Genomic DNA, 21,121 nt, shown 5'->3' with positions numbered 1-21,121 from the left:
GATCTTAGTCCGCGTAATTATTTTTGTCATTCATTGTACTTCACTCATCTTGGAAGTGCTCAGTGAATTAAAATAGTAAAGAGTGGAACCTGATTTACACCTAAACAGTGTAACTCAGTCCAAATTGAAACTTTCAGTGTCCATTTCATTCATCATCTCATTAAAAAAAGAGCCTGATGCCTGGCCCATCTTTTTTTTTTTTTTTTTTTTTTTTGAGAGAGAGAGAGAGAATCCCAAGAAGCTCCACACCCAGCACAGAGCCCAACATGGGTCTTTTTTTATTTTTATTTTTATTTTTTTATTTTTTATTTTTTTTTCCAACATGGGTCTTAATCTCACAACCCTGAGATCATGAACTAAGCTGAAATCAAAAGTCAGATGCTCAACTGGCTGAGCCACTCAAGTGCCCCTGGCACATCATTTTTAAAAATAGTCTTAACGAGGGGCATCTAGGTGGCTCCTTCGGTTCAGCATCCAACTCTTGATTTCAGCTCAGGTCATGATTTTATGGTTATGGGATCAAGCCCTACATTGGGCTCTGCACTAAACAGGGAGTCTGCTTGAGACTTTTCTCTCCTCTCTCTCATAAATAAATAAATAAATAAATAAATAAATAAATAAATAAATCTTTAAAAAAAAAGCCTTAACCAGTTGTTACTGCACGCTTTCTACATGCTAGGTGTCTAACAAACACTACACACTTATGAACTTATTTAATCTCCACAATAAGCATATAAGACAGATACTTTCATTTCCAATTTACAAATGTGTAAACTGAAAGAATTAGTGTAATTTGCTAAAAATCTCACAGCTAGTAATAAGCAGAGTAGATATTTAAACACAAGTCTGTATTTAACTATTATACCATATGACTCTCTAGTATGGTAAGTCCTGAAGAAATACCCGAAGAATTAATAAAATTTTAAATATATGTCTTCAGGACCATGCTTCCACCAGGGGTTGGAAATCTGAATCCTTAAGTTTGTCTTCTACAACTGGTAGTAGGCACATTTTCAGAAGCCAGGTGTAAAGACTCCATTCCCAAAAGGTTCTTGCAGAGAAGACAATTTGGTTTGTTTCTGTTGGGAAAGTCAAGTCAAACTACTATCACTTCTGTCCAAAACTGAACTCAATCAGTTTTTGATTCCAATGATAAGTGACTAGCAACTGTATTAGTGTTTGAGGGAACCCTGTTAAGGAGTACCCTTTTTCTCCTGGCTGGTGAACCAAATGAAAATTAAAACAAAGGATTAAAGAAGGTAGAGACTAAACCACACACACACATACACACACACACACACACACACACTCATGCACAAGCCTTTATTAGTGACTGAACTGACATAAGGAACAGGATTGCCTTCTGACCCCCAGAATTGGATGTACTGACCATCCTAGGCATTTATCATTACTTACTGCCTTAGCTGAGAACAACAATGCCAGATTTATAAAGTCAAATTTACTCTCAGAAGAAACCAGGAAGGAAGGACTGGACAAAGAATGTCCAGATTCTGCTTCCAAATTCATCAATCTGATAAGCCACTCCACCTCAGCAGAATGAATGAGCTGGTGACAAGCCATGAGTATAGGAGCAATGGAGAGTAGAGCTCTCAATCCAGGACAAGACGCGAGGTGGGAAAGAGCTCTCCACCACTAGCTTGTCACAGTGAGCTCAGTATGCACTAGACTCTCTTCTGAGGGCTTTGCCTTCATTAGCTCAGGCCATCATCACAGGAACTTTAGGAAGTGGGTACTCTCATTGCCTCATTTTTACAGAGGAAATAGTGGGACTTAGGGAATTCAGATAAATTACTCAAAGTCACAGCTAGACATAATGACACCAGGACTCAAATCCTCTAAGCACATTCAGTTATATTTTGTGAAATAAATTCCCTAGACTCTATTTTGGAAATCTAAACCGTTAGAGAAGAGGATGAACTCCACAAATATTAGTCATGGTCATTGTCTGGCCAAGTTTGTGTTCTGGAGTGTAATCATTTTCACATGGGGAGAGAACCCTGAACAAGACATTGAGATATGAAGTGATCCCAGCACTACGCATGGTATATACACACCTGCCCCCATCAGCAGGATCCGGGTGATTGTGTGCCCAGAACTCTTCCCTCATCTGAAAGAATGTAATGCACAGACTTTGACCTGAGGAGGATGCTTAGAGCTCACTTCCACTTGACTCTTCAGAGGAAACCCACTTATTTGCTTACAAAGCCCAGAAATGTCTGCTTTTAAAATTTTTAGATAAAAGGCTTTCTTTCCTTGGTCCTTTGATTCTTGGATTTATTTTTATGTTTTTTAAAGATTTTATTTATTTTGAGAGAATGTGTGCAAAAGCAGGGGGGAGGAGCAGAGGGAGAGGGAGAGGCTGAGCAGGGAGCCTGGAGCCCGATATGGGACTGGATCCTAGGACATTGGGACCATGACCTAAGCTGAAGGCAGACGCTTAACCAACTGCGCCACCCAGGTGCCCCCCTTGGATTTCTTTTTAATTTAAATTTTAACTTTTATAGCTTACCTTTTACAGCTTAAACCCAGCCTGTAATTTTTCCCCCAGATACTTAATCATCTATGTTCTATGTTAGTCTTACCAATGAGAAACCTGAAACATTGCAAATGAAGGAATGTTCTTCCCAAGGGCTATTCATGGTTCAAAGAGTGACAGGAAAGTGCTATACCCTCCGCCTGCCATTTTATTTGTAAGAGTCTTCTCAATGAGCTGAACAAATCCCCGTTTTGTTGCCAAATAGTCCTCTTACCATTAAAAAATAACCCTCTGTGTTATCATGGTTCCTAGCAAGTCAGTGTAACCAAATGTGAATGTCCCTCCACCAGAAAGCAAAATCTCAGCCCCAAAGTCCATTTAGGGAGGTGCTGAAACTCTGCAGCTACCTCCTGTTTCAAGCCAAATATGCATTAATGGGAAATATCAGCAATGAATAGCCATAGTTTCAAACACATAACTGACTGCCTGATATTAGCCAGGACTCCTAATCAGCTCATGCTCTGCAGTTGAAAAATCGCCCTCAAGGAAGACATCTCCATATTATCACGCCATGAAGTCTTCACTGCCTCCCCCTCCACACACCCCAGGACCTTAGGAAAGGAAGCAGAATAGGCAAATCTTAGCTAAGCTATTGGATTCCTGACTCTACAGGAACTCTTAAATAAACCAGTTCTTCTCCTACCATAAGATGATCCATAAAGATTTTCCTTTTGCGTAAATATCTCTCCCAGGTCCCTTCCTTAGCCACAGTCTACAAAGGAGTAAACTAGAGCCAGATTTATCCCATCCAGTTCTTTTTTAAAAAGTATTTTATTTATTTATTCATAAGAGACACAGAAAGAGAGGCAGAGATGCAGGCAGAGGGAGGAGAAGCAGGCTCCAGGCAAGGAGACCCATGTGGGACTCGATCCCGGGACTCTGGGATCAGGCCCTGAGCTGAAGGCAGACGCTCAATCACTGAGCCACCCAGGCGTCCCAATCCCATCCCTTCATTCTTGAGACTCTTCAATCTCAAAGTATCCCTCTTATCTGAAAGGTCTCTAACCTGTCTTGGCAGTGGAAGCCAGCCAGGTGCTCGAAAGCCACTCAAGAATTAGGAAGCACAACATTTATGCCAAACATGCATGTTTCAGTCTTTCTAGACATTGGAGTGACACAGACCAGAGCTCAAAGGCTAAGTTCATCTTTCCATAAATACCTATTGAATAGGGCAATGAATAGACAGAAAAAGTCCACACTCATTTTGAACTCAGGGTCTTCTTGAGCAAGTCGCTTAGCTTGTATGAGCCTGAGTGTCCTCCTCTCTCAAATAGAGGAAATAGTATGTATCCCACACAATTCTTGCATGAACAATTGAGAAATTATACCTAAAACATTTAACACATTGCAAATCAAATAGTTATTTTGATTATATTAGCCTATGATCTTGAGATACAGAAAAACAGTCCTTGCATTGGTCATCAATTCTCTGCAGGAATGCCAAAGGATAGGAAAGTAAATTTGAAGATTTCAACTCAACCTTCCACTGATTTCACCATCATCTGTTTACAGAGATCAGGGTTTTATTTCCACTTCAATGCCTGTAGTTTCTCATGTATTCTGAGGTCAGTTCTGAGGATTTGGAGGAGGATGAAAAGGATGGTCTGATTCAAAGATTTGTTATTGTGGCTTCTTTTTGTGGGGATGTGCACTGCTATGCTTCCATTTGTGAAGTGGAGATAAATTATTTAGTCCAGAGTCATTTTCACAACAATAAATATATGTATTATGTATCAATGTTCTGCTCATCTCTGCTACCTCACACAACCATGGGAAATTTTCATGATGGGTCCCTAACACTTCCACTCAGCTCAGCTTCTCCACCTAGTGGCCTGAGTGAAAGTGAAGCTCAAAAGTTTAGGGGTATCTCCAGCAATGGCAAATTGATTTCCAACCCTCGTCCCTGTGGCATTGACTCTCTGGACTCAGAAAGCCTTTGCTCAATGTTGGAACTAATTAAGCCACCCATGGGGCACTGTCCAGGCGGTATGCTCAAACTGCTCCACCCAGAGTCTGGGATATCTTCATTCAGACTGATGAGGAGTCAGCAATAGCCCTACTAGTTGGTTAAATGTCCTTGGCTGTTTTGTTTTCCCTCCATGGTGCTGAAAAATTGCGGTTCCCTTCTGCTGACCTCTAGGCAGTGTGAAAGGTACAGAAGCCATTGAGGAGAGGGACTTCTAGACTGAATTGAATTTTTTTTCATTTTTTTTCCTGAAGGTCATGGGGAAGAGAAAGGTTAATTATAAGTTATAGCAAAGTGTCAAGACTTCTTCACTCTCTCTCTTTCCTTCTCTCTGTCTCTCTGTCTCTCTCTCTCTCTCTCTCACACACACACACACACACACACACACACTCCACTTTCTTCATACACAAAATGGCAGACTTACACACAGAAAAGAAGGCTTTAGATAATTTGGAAGACATTCCCTAAAATCTATCGTAGCTGTCCAGCTATTCCTCCGAGGTGGGGGACTGGGAGATTGGGCACCATCTTCGATGATGATTCCATTTCAAGGAGACAGGTCCCAGATCCTGGAGGAAACATTCCTGGGTTGCTTATTCAGCCTTTACAAAGATTTACTTGCCTTTCAAAGACAAAAAGAACTTAAAAGTTTTCTTATGTAAAAGCTCTAAGAAAAGAGAGGGGAGAAAGTCTCCGCCCTCATTTTCAAAAGAGAGAATTAAACTTCTTATCTTTTCATTTGTATTTGCCCTTAGAGTACTAAAATGTTAGAAATAATAATGTATTTTGCTTTGAACATCAAGTGCCCTAGACTGGCATCGCCCTCTTTCCCTTACAGTTCCTCCTGGGGGCAGGATATTTTCTCCTCCTCCACAAGGACTGTTGGCTCTCTTCCTGCTGGTAGTAAAGCCCTCCTGGAAATCCTCCTCAGAGACAGACTTTAGTTAGAGAAGCAGCTACAAGGGCACAGTGATGTGTGGTGGCTCTGGGGTTGCACAACGAGTGCCTTCCCCATGCTGCTCCTGACCGTTGCAACTGTGATCCCTGCATTGCTCAAGGACAAGCAATAAAGCATTCTGTATTTTGTTTTATCTCATTTCAAGGAGCTCCACGAGGGCAAGGCTGTATCTGTTTTGCTCCACATTGAACCCGCAGTGTCTAGCATATGGCAGGTGCTCGACATCTGCCAGTTAAAGAAATGGAAAGACAAATGAGCGACCAAACTGGAACCAGCCATCAAATAGAAGGATAACACCCAAAATCCATGGTTCTTGTCCCCAAGTTCATTTCTTTTTTTTTTTTAATCTCTTTTTTTTATCTCTCTTTCTCTCTTTTTTCTATTGATGGTGTAGTTTTGGGATGTAGGTGAAGTTTGGTGGGATGACGTCCAGAGCCAACAACCAAGAAAGAATTCTTGAAATGTCTTTGATGCAAAATGGTGGTTTTATGAAAGCCCTGGGACAGGACCCGTGGGCAGGAAGAGCTGCTGCCTCATGGTCATCTGGGGTCATGCGAGGTGGCTGATTACATACTTGAGAGTTGGGGGAAGTAAGGAAAAGGGAGGATCCAAAAGGATATTGAGTTGTTAAAGACTCACAGGACACTGGAGGCCTTGCCGTTGTCAAGTTCAGGTTGGTTTTTTCCCTCTAGCGAGGCATTAACCTTAAGACAGGGGATGTCACACACGCCCCACCTGGAGGAATGTCACACATGTCCCACCTGGGAGGGTAGAGATTGCAGGATGTCAGCTTGTGCTTTGTCCTCAGCTTGCCTTCTGCTCCCTTGAACCTGAGACATAATTTACATACAGTTAAATGCACCCATTTTTGGTATATAGCTCTTAGATTATGAGAAATGCCTACAGTCATGTTGCCACCACCACAAGACACAAAAGAACAGAAAAATTCCCTCCTGTCCTTGCTTGAAGGTCAGTCCCTCTGTCACCCCTTGCTTCTGGCCACTGATGTATTTTGTCCCTAATGTTTTGCCTTGTGCTGACTGTCATAGGAGGTAGACTTGAAGTCTGGCTTCTTTCCCTTAGTGTAAAGCATCTGAGATTTGCCTCTGCTCTTGCAGAGATTTGGAATCCATTCCTTTTCATTACCAGTCAGTATCATAGGGATGCAGCACAGTTTGTCTAGCTGTTCACCCCTTGAAAATCATTTGGATTATTTCCAGGGTTGGAGGAGCAATTCTGAGTAAAGCAGCTATTGCATGCAGGTTCTTAGAGATCTTATGTTTAATTTTTTTTAATATTTTATTTATTTATTCATGAGAGACACAGAGAGAGAGAGAGAGAGGCAGAGACATAGGCAGAGGGAGAAGCAGGTTCCATGCAGGCAGCCTGATGCGGGACTCAATCCCAGGACTCCAGGATCATGCCCTGAGCCAAAGGCAGATGCTCAACTGCTGAGCCACCCAGGTGTCCTGAGATCTTATGTTTTATTTCACTTGGGTTAATGCCTAGGGGTGAGACTGCGAGGTTGTATGAAGAGACTATGCTTATCTTCATAAGAAACTATCATGATGTTTTTCAAAGCACACTGGGCCAGTGCTCAGCAGTGCATGAGACCTCCTGAAGCCCTGCATCCCTTGCAGGCCTTGATATAATCAGTTTTGCGGTTGTTTTCAATGTTAGCCATTCAAATAGGTGTAAATAAGAAAACCACAGACCTCAAATGGCACCATTTAGGCAAAGTCACCAAATGAGGACATAACACCCAACTGCATTTCCCTCAGAAATGTAAGTCTTAACTGGTAAGTCAGAAATTTTCTGATCACCATCAATGAAGTGATCCATCATATGGGTCCTCTCTATTCCTGAAAGGAAGAGGAGGTAATCTACTAATAAGACCCCCTGTCTGTCCCTCTAAGGGAAAGTGACCATGCCTGGAATAATTCTCTCTTTTCTTTTGCTGATAACTTTCCTGTTCCACTCTGATGAAAACATTCCATTTTGTACAGCTCCTCAGAGCATCTCTACTTGCTGGATGGGACGCTGCCCAATTCACAAATTGCTTATAAGACCAACTAAATCTTTAAATTTACTTGATTGAGCTGTTTTTTTAACAAATACCTTTTTAACAAAGTATTACATTGTGGTTCGATTTACATTTCCCCTAATGACTATAATATTCAGCATTTTCTCAAGTATATACTTGCCATCTGTATATTTTCTTCAGTGAAATGTCTGTTCAAATGTTTTGACCATTTTGTTATTGGGTGTTTGTTTTCTTAGTGAGTTTTGAGAGTTCTTTATATATTCTGGATAAAGTCTTCTTATCAGATATATGTTTTATTAACAATCCATAGACCAATTTTCTATTGGTCTATGGATTGACTTAATTTGTTTTAACCTTTTCTTGTTTTACAACAAAATTCCCCCTTTGACTTTTCCAAGACTACAAAGTGATTTAAAATTCAGGAATTTGAAGTGAGAAACCACATGGCCTGTCTGTAATTGCAAATGGGGCTTCCCCAAAAGCTCCACGCTCTCATTGACCAATGGCTTCTGGTTAAGGCCAGGGGTTGAGAAGGAAAAATTTTTCTCCATTCTGGCTAGCCTAAGAATTAAATTGACATGAGACCAATTAACAGGAGAAAAACAAAAGTGTAATCACATGTATACCTCCTGTATACAAGGGAGAGACCCAGGGAAACTGGGCAATAACCCCAAATGGTTGAAACCATCACCTTAAATACCTTTTTCAGCGAAAGACAAAAGAAGATGTTGAGGATGGAGAGTTCTCATCGTGGGAGGAAAAGGCAGAGTGAGCAAGGGTGATGTTGTGATGCAGATATAATGGCCTTCTGCACTAGGAACAGTTTCTAGAGGTTTAGAGCTCTCTTCCTGATACCCTCACATATGGTGATTTCCCTTGTTAGTGGAAAGGTCTCTCACGGTACTGTCATTTCTACTTGATTTTTCAGAGCCTGTTTTATCATGTTTGAAGTTTCTTTAAAGTAACTGGCTTAAAGTAATCACTATGCCAATGATGCATATTTTGAAGTGGCAAAATGTGCTCCTTTTTATGGGTTCTGACATTTTAGGAAGTTGAGCATGTGTGCACCTCAGACTCTCCTCCCCCTTGACGTCCTCCTCCCAGGCTGCAGGAGGTACTCTTCTCCTTTCAGCTCTCTGCCCTGAGAGTGCGGCTGGAGCAGCACCGAGGCAGTAAGCCCCGAGCTGCCCCTGCGAGAGCAGCAGGCTGGCTGAGGGGAAGTCACCAGGAGAACTGACCAGAATGGGGAACTCTCTGCTAAGGGAAAACAGGTGAGTCCAGATTTCTGAGGGGCAGGCAGTGGGGGATGGGACAGGGCCTTGCAGCCAGAAAGAGTAAAAGGTCTTTGGGCAGGGTTGGGGGAGCCCAGTAAAGAACTGGAAAAAAAAAAAATAAGTGCCTACTGATCTTCAGACCCTACATTCAATTCCTCATAGGGTTGACCTTCTCCCCAGAATCAGAGTGAGCAGCTGGGGGAAAACCTCTGAAAGGCAGAAGGACTTCATCAAAGGAGGCCAATGTAGTGAACCATGACTTAAGAAATGGAACAACTTTCTGAGGGCTGGGTTTGGGTGGGGTGGGTGGATGCTCTCCTGAACTCTGAATGCCTGCAAGGAGCTCAAAGACATCACTACTTTTTAAATCGCTATTTTAGTTCCAAATAAATAGCAAGTTTCTGCCCACACTTGAGGCCTCATCCAGTGCACTTTCCCTGCAAGGGGTAAGTAGAGGTCATTAAAATTGGTCAAGAATCTGGCTTACTTTTTCTAGACTTCAGTTTCCTGATTTTAAGAGGAAATAATAATACAATACCTACCTTGGAAGTTTCCAGTGCATGTGATGCTAGCACAGTGCCTTACACACAATAAGGTTCAGTAAGAAAATATTATTTTTTTGGACCATCAGCTTCATTAACCTCAAAGCAGTTGTTGTAAGAATTTGTACCACCCAAAATAAGAGAATCCCTAGTGAGATGGTCTAGGGAGAATGAGCTTGCTGGGACAGGGGGCGGGGAGTATTTTTAAGGGTTATGTTTGTTATCCCAAGGTTGGCTCCTGCCACTGGGAACTGGGACACAGGACCCAAAATGCCACCTGACAGAAGAAGGCTTGGCAAGCCCGTGGGATGTGGCCTGCCCCTCCCTGAGACCCAGGGTTTTCTGAAACTCCTCCCTAGTTCCTCAGAGGCCAAGCCATCTGCAGCTCCTGCTTGTTATCAGCTTATAAATCCCCATTTTCATATCCATGTATGAGTTCCTCAAATGTAGAGACTATTTAAGTCATTTTTTTAAAGACTTTATTTATTCATAGAGACAGAAAGAGAGAGAGAGAGAGGCAGAGACACAGGCAGAGGGAGAAGCAGGCTCCATGCAGGGAGCCTGATGTGGGACTGGATCCTGGGTCTCCAGGATCACACCCTGGGCTGCAGGTGGCGCTAAACCGCTGAGCCATCTGGGCTGCCCTATTTCTTAAGTCATTTTTGAATTCCTGTTCCCTGGCATTATTTCTGACAAATAGTAGGCCCTCAAAAAGAGTTTGATGAATGGCTGGAAACATGAAGAAATCACTGTCCTGAGAAGAAAAATAAAATACAGATATAATGTGACTGAGAAATTCATGATTAATGTGACATCTGAATTTTTTTTTAGGATTTTAATATAATTTTTAAAGGCTTATATTTCCTGGGATCTGATTTTCACCTTCACTTCTAGTTCCCATTTATCATCCAATCAGCAGATCCCCACCGTGGCTCTCCAGATCAGATTTGTTACAAAAGCCATGGAAATCTGCCCCCCTCACTAAGCAGAGTGGCACCTAGTCCTCTATGAGAGGAGTTCAGAGTCTTCCTTACTGACTGGTGGTCCTCAGACAAGTTACCTAACATTTTCGGCCTCAGTTTTCTCATTGGTAAAAAATAGAATCATATATACCTCATGGATTTATTCTGAGATTAAATGAAATATATAAAATGTATGTGTTATATACATTTAGTAAGTGGATTGTACGTGTGTGTGTGTGTGTAGAGAGAGAGAGAGGTTGAGAGAAAGTAATAAACATATAGTAAGTAGTACTTAATTTTTAGTTCCTTTTTCACCATATTCTCAAATCCCCATGAATGAAAAAAAATGGTCATACAGAAACCCAACCTGCACAATGAACAGATTTATTTTCTTTATTTAATCCTTTCTTCTCCTCTTATCCCACGTTGTCTGCTTTGATGCTATGAGAGATGGTGATTTCCGTGAGACAGGGCCAGTACCCTTCCACACCCCTATGCGCAATCCCGAAGACTACACCAAGTGGTTAGGCCTCTCCGAACACTGATAGTCTCATGGTCATCATGAGGAATCCTGGCCGTGTGGGAACAAAGGATTTAGGACGCATTATGCGTGAAAGTCATTGGAGAATGTCAACTGTCAGATAAAAGGTTGCCATGTTTGTTAAGGAGGAGCTGTGAACAGATCTGAGGCGACAGGCAGAAGCTGGGGTGATTCTGGGGTTCCACACAAATGGCAGAAATGACAAAAGTGGAAAAATTAGGAATGGAGGTGGGAAGCCTGAAAAGGAAAGAACTTAGCTCATCCCTGATATGTTGGGTTTTAGGTGGCAGCAGGACACTCAAGAAATACCCTGGACTCCGAAAAATCAAAGCCGCAAACAGAGAACATCCAGGTGAGAACAAATCCAACAAACCTCCTCCCAGCCTTTGCCCAGGAAGAGTAAAGTCTGTCGGGTCCTAGACTTGATGTCCACCATGGAGCACCCTGCTTGGCCCAGCAGCAGTTATTGTCATAGTAAAGGTGAAGACAAGACAAAAGGCAAAAACACTTTGAACCTTTGGGCAGGAGAAGTGCAACTAGAAATAAGACCTATTTCCTGCTGTCTCTGTTTATTTAGCCCAAATACCTTTGTCCTCAAGCTCCATCCTGACCATTCCATTTTAAGCTCTGAGTTTCTATTTCTGAGGTGACCGCATCTCCCACATCATCATAATTGTTGAAAGGTTTGTGGAGAGAGACACTTGCAATTACCCTGATGGTGTTAGACCAGGACTTCTTCATTAACCCTTTCTGACTAGTCCCTTTGAGTGCCCGGGAATCACTAAAATATGGAACCAGGGTGTCAGGATCCAAGAATTCCAAAGAGTGTCAAAGCCAGTTGTTCTGTGGCCTGTAGAATTATCTGTACTTCTCCCATGGTTTCAGGAGAAGGTTTTAAAAGAATATCAATTAAATTAAAAAGCAACCACTGAGCCAAAGCTTATGTTAGGAGCTGGGGACCCCAAAGTTTCCCTCAACAGGGTACATCTCTTCAGTGCAAGCTAAGGATCATATATTGGGGTGATATCACTGGACATATGTTAAAGCATACAGTCCAAATAATGAAACAGACCAGAAAAGGTCATGGGCATCATAACAAGGGAGAGACTGGGCGGTCTAGAAGGCCAGGGAAGCTTTGTGTAAGAGACAGGAACCCGGAATTGCTGGCACATAGCCGGGTGTCACAGAGATGCATCTGGTCTCCTGCAGAACCCACCCCAAACCAAAACGTCCCAGTTGAAATGCAAGAAAAATCTACAAAAATTTACATTACAGAATAATTGAGTGGGGGAAATGACCAGTTTGAAAACAGCCTTTGCCATGTTGAACTTTATTTGACCCTTACAACTCCAGGAGGTAAGCAGTCTAAGTATCCCCGATTTATGACCGATCAACGGTGGCTCAAATTTTCCAGAGGTATTAGTACAGTCAGTAAGTCAAAATCAGCTATCTCTTTTCATCTCCCAAATCTCCTCAAGTGAACCTGGTTTCTGAGCATGGATAAAGATAAGGCTCGGTGGTTTCCTTCTGGTGTTTCTTTAGCCACAGAAACAAGAGATATAAACAATGGCTGAAAATAGCATGACAGCCTGAAGAGGAGACATGCCTTTCAGCCCCAAAACTCTGATGCTGCAGGGCCCCGGGAGGTTGTCCCAACACTGCCATGCTCGTGCCCACAGCCTCTCCTCCTCTATCACCCTTGGCAAGGGAACTCCCTGGGAAGCTCGCTGGGGTTGATCTTTCTGGATGGTATTTTACAAATGCTTGTGGGTAGTGTTACGGGTAAAGGCAGGGCTTTCACATTCAATTTTGCAGATAGTTGACTATGACTCAAGTTCAGAAAGACGCCCAGCATGATACTTCGACTTCAGCCTGGATGTCTGACTGCAGAAAGATCCTGAGCCTTTCTGCCTGCCCCAAAAGAGATCACAAGTCCTGTTTATTTTCCTGTACTTTGAGTAAAGGAGGCAGATTTGATGAACTGAGCCAGTTAGAGTTGCTCTGTCCTTGGCTACCCATTCATTTATCAAATTATTTATTGAAAACATATTTACCAGACACTCTGGCACATGCCAGTGATATATACCATGATGAACAAAATGAGTGGTCCTTGACTTTATGAAGCTCTAGTGTAGGATGTAAATAAATGAACTGTTACATAACAAAATTGAAGATCTACCTGTCTTTATTAAAAGGTTCATGAAATCAGCAGCACCCCAGCTAGCAAGTAGAGAGGCTCTTGAAGGAGTTCTACAAAATGGAATGTTTCTATAGAAGGAGGATGGGGAAGAGAAAGTTATCAGCAAAAGAAAAGGATTATTCCGGGCAAGGTCACTTTCTAGAGGGAAAAGGAAAGTCTTATCATGCATATCATCTCACCTTTTTGTGGGGATGGAGAGAGCCCAAGTGACAGACTTGGTGGCACAGATTGAAGAATTGCTGGCCCACAGGTTAAGACTACCTTTCTGGAGGAACCTGCAATTAAATTATGTACTAAGCACCAGTTTGGGAACTCAGTCCAAGTGATACCATTTTTGAGCCGGTGTTGTTTTCAGTTTTTTTCCACCCAACAACCACACTATGGTGTCTAACTATAATATGGTATAAATAGGAGAACTTCAGAGTGCAGTAGAATTCTCCATAAATATTGCCTAACCTGTACCAGAAAGAAATTTCTAAAATGTCCACATACTGATGCCTGGATTTCCTGGAGATGACTATTGTGTGTCCTTTCTCACAAGAGGCCAAGTAAATCATTGAAATCCGAGATAAGCAAGCAATTCTAAGTAACTTGGACACATCTATCATGCTGGAGTGACTCCTTCCTCTCGAGACATTAACTCACCCTTTGGAAATATGAAAATGATGCTTATCAACACCAGAAAGTTCCTTCCTCAATTAGGAGTTGATAAGCATCATCTTCATATTTCCAAAGGGTGAGTTAATGTCTCGAGAGGAAGGAGTCATTCCAGCATGATAGATGTGTCCAAGTCATTTAGAATAAATACTATCTTGGACAAGGGCAGAGAAAAAAGGTTTTTTGCAGGGGCACCTGGATGGTTTTGGCTCAGGTCTTGATCCTGGACCAGGACCGGGCTCCTTGCTCAGCAGGGAGTCTGTGTCTACCTCTGCCCATCACCCCGCTCATGTGTGCTCTCTCACTCTCTCTAAGGTAAATAAGTAAAATCTTTTTTAAAAAGAAGATTTTTCACAGAAATGGTCAAGGGAAGGGAGTTATCCTAATAATGCTGTAGAGACCAACATTGTGATTTGGTGTCATCTCTGGGTCATTTTAGATGCTGTTACTGCTACTTTGCTGAAGGGTGTTTCTGCCTTCCGTGGTGAGTGGATAATTATTTTCAAGAGTTATTTGCCTAAGTGTGGTTTCAATGTGATATTTGCTGTAAATCACCTGTAACTACCCACTGTCTGTCACCACAGGCGAAGCCTGTCACTACCCAGACACAATCATCTGAGAGGCAGGCAGGAAAGTGAATTGAGTCAGTCAGGCAAGTGACAATTCAAGCCTGGCAAGAAACAGGAACAATAGCCTTGATGGCCCTCCACAAATGGGAAAGCCTCAGAAGCAAGGACGAAACTGGCTCCCAAGGTAGAAGAAGGACCCCGAATCCCACTGCGAAGGGCCGGACTCCATGTACAGAAGCACACATTTCTGTCCCTCGCACAGAGAACGGACAGCTGGGGTGCTCATATAAGTCATCCTCCACGCTGGAGTAAAAGACCCACTAAAAATAGCTCAAGGTCCTTAACTGACTCATAAGGACATCAACTAGACTCTCTAAGCAAAGTAGGACATATGGTCTTGCTGCTTGGAGCACATGTCCTTGTCTCCTGAGATGATAATGAGTTTCCTGTTTATACTGTGTTTCTTCGGGGACTGGTCTCTACAGAGTAGTTACCTCTGTGCTCACATGGGACATGTTTGATTGCTTGTTTGCTTGCCTCCTAGGAGATCAGAGATGGGGTTTGGTGTTGGAATCGGAAATAATCCTGGCTCCTTATCTCACATGACATAAAAGAAGTTGATACTCTGTTAGGGAAAAATATCCCCCAGATAGTTACCTAGGACATCACCATAGTTCTCTATAAATCAATCCCACTTCAGCCATAGAAAAGGGAGAAGTGAGGAGAGAGAGAGACACACGGGCCAAGGTGGAGATTTCTACTTGGTCTTACTTTCATTTTTCCTTTTATCTACCTTCGTTTTCCTCCATGCTGGAGGAGGTATGACTTTAACAAATGAAAGAGCTTAAAGATAAGGTTTTGGAGTTGAGTGTCATTTCCTTTGAGAGCCTCTGAAGGGCGAAGATCACGAATTTCCCTTCTCTTTCTTTTTTCAGTAGAAAAATATGCATCTTTAAAGCAAAACCAGATTCCCCAAAGGAGAGTAAGTCATTGCTTTCTTATCTTTTCTGCACTTGATAGACTTGCATTTCCCAACTGCCCCTTCTCTGTGCTTCCCAAGCTCTTTGGGCATCCTGCCAGTGTCATACTTGCACATCCATCTGTGTCATTCGTCCAGCTGCTTGGGTCTTTCTCTGCTAGACTGTGAGACTGTGAGGCCATTGGAAGCAGGAACCGGCCACTGATCTCTGATCCCTCCCTGAGGTCAGGAGGCTGGAGGGGTGAACGGGGAACAATGACCGGAAGGACAGAGGTGCCTGAAGTGCTTCCGAGAAACTAGAAACTAGAAACCCTTGCGACCCAGAGGGCCCGGAGGGGCAAGGCCTCATGGGCAAGCTTAGGATTGCCGGGTTTTGTCCTGAGAACTGCACAACTATTGAGGGGCTTTATTTTATTTTATTATTTTATTTTATTTTATTTTATTTTATTTTAGAGGGACAGCACAAGCAGGGGGGAAGGGCAGAGGGAGAGGGAGAAGCAGACTCCCTGCTGAGCACAGAGCCCAACCTGGGGCCCAACCCCAGGACCCTGGGGTCACAACCTGAGCCAAAGGCAGACGCTGGCCAAGGGCCAGCCAGAGGCCCCTGTCGGGGGGCTTTAAACCCAGGCCCGGTCTGAGGCCCCTGCATGAAAAGACCTCACCTGGGCTGCAGTGCAGAGACCCCACTGTGCTGGCCGGTGGCAGGAGCAGATGCTGGAAGATCGCCAAGGAGGTGAGGCCCGGGTCCCTGGAGACAGGAAGCCCTGCAGCTGAGGAGGAGGAATTGGAGAAGGACGCAGAGAGAGAGAGGAAGTATAGGCCTGAGGAGGGGCCACAAGATTTCACTTTTCTAAAGAAGAAAAGTGAGGGGGTTTGGGCCTTGCCTTCCTAGGTGCAAAGAGCAGAGCCCGATCCATTCACTCCGAGTCTTGCAAACTAGCTTGGTGCAGTGTGCAAGCGAATCAGCGGCCCTGCCAGCCCAGCGTCACCCCGGGGAGCCCCAATCTCCGTCAGAGCAAACCGTGGGAGCAGTAAGACCTCGACTGCTAAGAGTCACAGACGGTCCCCGTGGTGATGACCAGGGACGTCCCGAGGGCCGTGGGAGTTTCCGGAGCTGAGAGCATGTGGAATGCCGGCCCCGGGGCAGGCCAATCCCTGTAATCCGGGGCGGCTCCCACCTGAGAGCTCCCTACGGAGCTGCTGGGTCTGTGAGGGGGCGGCAAGGGGTTGGGGTGCCCCTGAGCCCCATGGCCTTGGGAAACTGGCCTGCTGCTGTTCCCATCTGCTGGCAAATGCAGGAACGGGAATGCTCAATTTAAGAATTTCCTTCCAGCAAGCTTTTCTAGAGCAGCAGGCCCACACGGTCACCCCTCCAGCCCCCCCAATCCCCCAAACCCTCCCCACCCCACCCCTGTGGCCTGCGGTAGACACAGGCGCCTCTGGACACTGTGGCTCCTCTGAGGCCCTCCGCCGCCTCCCGTGCTGGCCTGTGAGCCCCTGGGGGACAGGACCTGTTTCTGATCTGTCTTGGTCTCCACAGTGGTACAGGTTGGGCATGCTGGGAATTTTGTGTGAGGCAGGCAGGGGTGGGGGGCTGGAGGGAAGCGTGGTTTCCCTCTCAAATCCCCACCCAGTGTGCCTCCCTCCACTCAGCCTCTCTGCCTGAGCTGCCTGCCCCCCTCTGCTGTTTCTTGTTCAGCTGGTCCTGGGGTTCCCCTGGGGTGCGCTGCAGGTTGGGGTGGCCTGATGGGCTATTGGTTGGCTCTCTGACTGCTTCTGTTCCAGTCTCCACACTCCCCGCTCCACCCGGCCTCCCCCCTCTTCCCCACCCTCTCTCCTCAGGTCTCCCCACGGCCTGACGCTGATTGTATTTTCTTTCTCCAGGTAAAGAAATGTCATCTGCTCCCACGCAGGTAACGCAAACATCTCTGAGCCTTTTGCTGAGGTGCCCCAGATGGCAGGAGTTGGCCTCCAGGACCCCTTCAATCCTTGATATGAAAGAGAGACTTTAAAAATTTTTTTTTAACTTTTATTTATTTATGATAGGCACACAGTGAAAGAGAGAGAGGCAGAGACACAGGCAGAGGGAGAAGCAGGCTCCATGCACCGGGAGCCTGACGTGGGATTCGATCCCGGATATCCAGGACCGCGCCCTGGGCCAAAGGCAGGCGCCAAACCGCTGCACCACCCAGGGATCCCTGAAAGAGACACTTTAGATGCCAGTGCTTGTCAGCCCAGGGCCCTGTGCGGGGCCTGGTGGCCGCAGCAGCAGCCACCTCTGTTGCCCATCTCACTGCGAAGGGACTGATGCACACGGAGCCCCGTGCTGACGCCAGGCAGTGAGCTGAGAGCTTTGCCTGTAGTGGCTCATGCACCTGGTACAGCGACCCCAGAAGACCAGCACTATTATTTCCCCTCCTTCACAAATGAGAAAACTGAGAGTTAAGTGATACTGTCCCCAAGCCAGATAACTGGCAGGAAGTCAGGGGCATGATCCAAAACCAAGCCTCAGTCCCAGATCCAGGCTCTCCCTCTTGTACTTTGCTGCTTTGCTCTTTATCTCCTGAGATTCCACTGACTGGGAGCTTCTCTTGAGTGGTTTCCCTTTTGAATAATGCAAAAATCCCTAGAATGAGTAGTTAAATATCATAAGCCAATCGTGTTAGGGTGGCCTCGGGTAGTTCTTATGAGCAGGCTGCCCTCAAGGCCTGAGACTTGGAATTATACCCATTGGCAGGGGTCACTCTGGAACAAGAGGCAGAGAGGACCTGCCTGGGGAGGCGGAATAAATATTCTAGACAGCGTGAGCTCTCTGGATGCCTGGGCTAGGGGTTAGGTGGAGGCAGCCATTTAGGAAAAAGAGCCAAGAGATGGAGGGGAGATGGTCATGGAAGACAGACCTTGCTCGGGGTTGGGTCTGTGTTGAGCCTGGAGTATGCAAAGGGAAAGGCAAGAGGCCCACTCTTGATAAGATTCTTCTTTGCCCAACAGGACAGTGCTGACCAGAGCTCCTCGGAAGATCTCTGCTACACCCTCATTAATCACAGCGTCCTTGGGGGAAAGTCATCAGGGATCTCTGCTGAGAGGTGCTATGAGAACATTTCCCCTAAAACCGAGACACCCAGGGAGTCCTTGGGAAAAACCGAGGTTTCATACGCACTTCTCCGTGTGCCTTCCTCTCCAAGGCATTCGTCTTCCCCAGAAGATGCATATGAACTCATCATACCTAGGAGAGTCTTCTCCTACTCCCTGCAACAGCCACATCCACCAACACCACATTTGGAGAACCGGGTTTCCTACTGATAACGAAACAGTTGGACCAGCGCCCGTCTAATAGCAGTAACTATTAGATAGGGGTTGTGGGGCTTTGGTTGAAGCAGGCATGGCGTATAGGGCCCTTCAGGCTTACCCCACCTCCACACACAACAGCCCTTTCTTAAGGGGTCTCTGCAGAATCTGGTTTGCAAACCACAGGGCCTCATAGATCCTGTTCCATAGTCATCCAAAGACCAACCACCCATCCTGAACACCGCTCTTTGAGAAGGGAGTGGCTATCTGTGATTCCAAATGGCTTTGGAAATGGTAGGAAAGGCTTCTTGGTCCCCTACAGCTATGAGCATCACAAAGGGTCTGCTCCTCTGTCCAAGTTCTTCTTATAAAACGTCCACAATGATTGTCTTCTAAAGTCACAAGGAAGCTTTTACCCATAGTAGTAAGTGTCCCCAGGGGTGTTCACTTGTTCGACACATGTTTGAAGGCCCAACCCCTCACCCAGAGCCTTCCAGGTGAGAACCTGTGTGTGCCTTCGCACCCCATGCCACTTAGGTATGTCCTTTGACTCGTTGACCCTTATGGGTTTGTTGGTTATGTGGTCTGAATCAGTATGTTCTGGACCAAGTTTTTATATAATTTTTAATATAATTTTAACCCATATTTTTTAACCTGTATTTCTCCCTAGAAATCTTATCAAGAAAATCATAGCATTAGAGAATGGTAGAGTAGAAAGACCTATGGAGACACTCTAACTCCATTACCCTTTTTGCTTAGAGAGGATAAGTAGCCCAAGGCACCTTGCAAGTTAGTGCCAGAACTTTATCCAGAGCCTGATTTCCTGGTTTCCAATTCAACACTCCTCCAACATACTACATAGAAGAGGCTATACTCAACTGGGTGGTGTATGCGTGGATGAACTAATATACTATGTATAACATATGAAAAAAATGTGTCCACATGGGAAAAATAACACACACACACACACACACACACATATCCCTTCTCTAATGAGACTTTCTGTATGTTCTGATTATTTTTCCTAATTTTTTCCTCATTGCTCCTGGAATTCCATCTATTGCCTAAAACAGGGATCAGCAAACTGTGACCCAGAGGCCAAATCTGACCTACTGTCTTTTTTTTTTTTAATATAAATAAAATGATATTGGAACACATCCATGCTTATTCATGTATACTGTATACATGTTCATACTGCTCAGCCATAGAAGAGTTGAGTAGTTAGTTGTGACACACTGGAGGTCCCACAAACCCAAGAACACTTTTTTTTTTCCCTTTTCAGAAAAAAAAAAAAAAAGTTTGTAGACCCCAGGCCTAAAGGATGATACTTGGAGATAAACTTAACAAACAGAAGTGTGTTTGGGTCTTGTAACTCATAAGAACTGGTACCAGTAAACTGGCATGAAAATATTAAACCACAAATGAGATGGGACCAAGAATAATTAGCAAATTAGACTATTTCTATAGTCACACCTGCATTCTCAACTTCCTGTTCTATTTAACCCGTGGCCATTGTCCTAATTTTAAGGATGTTAAAATAGTAGAGGTTTGTTGACAAAGTAGTAGATACATTATGTGTTTAATTACTGTTTTGTCCCCCAAAGTAACTAAATAACTATTATTTAAAATGTAGTTTAGTACATTTTATGCCATCTGTGATTTATGCATTTACGCCAGTGAGGAGAAACCCAGTGACATCAGGTGGGACGTATCAATACAGGTTCGCTGAGACTTTGGCTGGGCGGTGATCTTCAGCTAAGAGCCAATCACATCTGGGTATCTTATCCTCTACTAACTTCCTATTTTCAGCAAAATTCTCTCCCATGGAACCCCAGCCTTGACCCTTGGCCAGGATTCACTTAGGGAAAGAGTATGGACACTAGAATCAGATAATCAGTGACTCACATCATGGTTCTATCCATCCCTTCCTCCCTCTACGACCTTGAGCGTGTAACTCGAAGGCTCAGCTTTATCACCCACCAACAGCAGAATGATCTAATATCTGCAATCCATTTACTGCAGACCTTGAATAAATGCTATCAAAGAGCAAAGAGAAACAAACAAACAAACAAACAAAAAACCAACTTCATGATGTATGAAGAAAAACATGTGTTGACGTGCTTGATTTTCAGGGTCACCCAGCGATCATCCAATGGGTTAGAAATTGCTGGGTTTTATCCTGGAGTTTTTCATTTGGACACTGGACCATTGTTGAAGTTGACTGGCTTAAATATTTTTAGTATGACACAAGCTTATATTAGTTTGAGTCTTAGCCTGTGAAAGTATTACTTGTCCCAAATAGTATATGCCTTTTACTATATATAGTAAATATATAGTATTTACTCCAGCAATATATTCAGTATAAATGCTGAGCCAACAAAATTTGTTCTCAAGAAATCTAGAGAGATGAGGGAAGGGGATCACTTTTGAGCAGGAGAGCCCTTTGGGAATGCTTTGTCTGTATATAATGCTAGTCCTGTTTTCCATAGATTTCAGGATTTTGATGAACGCGATGGAAAATACACATTCACACACACTCACACAATGTTTCATTCAATTTCAAGTGCTTGGGGATGCCACCCTT

The 21,121-nt window shown here is 44.2% G+C and overlaps 1 protein-coding gene across 2 annotated transcripts; it reads left to right on the top strand.

The window, feature by feature from the left end:
* Positions 1 to 8,351: 8,351 nt before the first annotated feature.
* Positions 8,352 to 19,859, top strand: GCSAM (germinal center associated signaling and motility). Of its 2 annotated transcripts, XM_038582801.1 has the most exons (7): positions 8,352 to 8,796; positions 11,128 to 11,196; positions 14,141 to 14,185; positions 15,206 to 15,252; positions 17,134 to 17,162; positions 18,241 to 18,335; positions 18,435 to 19,859. In XM_038582801.1, the coding sequence occupies exons 1-7, from the start codon at positions 8,768 to 8,770 to the stop codon at positions 18,550 to 18,552; spliced, it is 432 nt and encodes a 143-aa protein (XP_038438729.1). In that variant the 5' UTR covers positions 8,352 to 8,767; the 3' UTR covers positions 18,553 to 19,859. The 2 variants fall into 2 exon arrangements, with proteins under 2 accessions (XP_038438729.1, XP_038438728.1); XM_038582800.1 differs by having other exon boundaries at positions 8,629 to 8,796; positions 18,241 to 19,856.
* Positions 19,860 to 21,121: the final 1,262 nt, after the last annotated feature.

The sequence above is a fragment of the Canis lupus genome, chromosome 33 (genome assembly GCF_011100685.1).
Source record: "Canis lupus familiaris isolate Mischka breed German Shepherd chromosome 33, alternate assembly UU_Cfam_GSD_1.0, whole genome shotgun sequence".
NCBI classification, from domain to species: Eukaryota; Metazoa; Chordata; class Mammalia; order Carnivora; family Canidae; genus Canis; species Canis lupus.
Note: the sequence above shows the minus strand (reverse complement) of the source record. Positions and strands in the feature narration are given on the sequence as shown.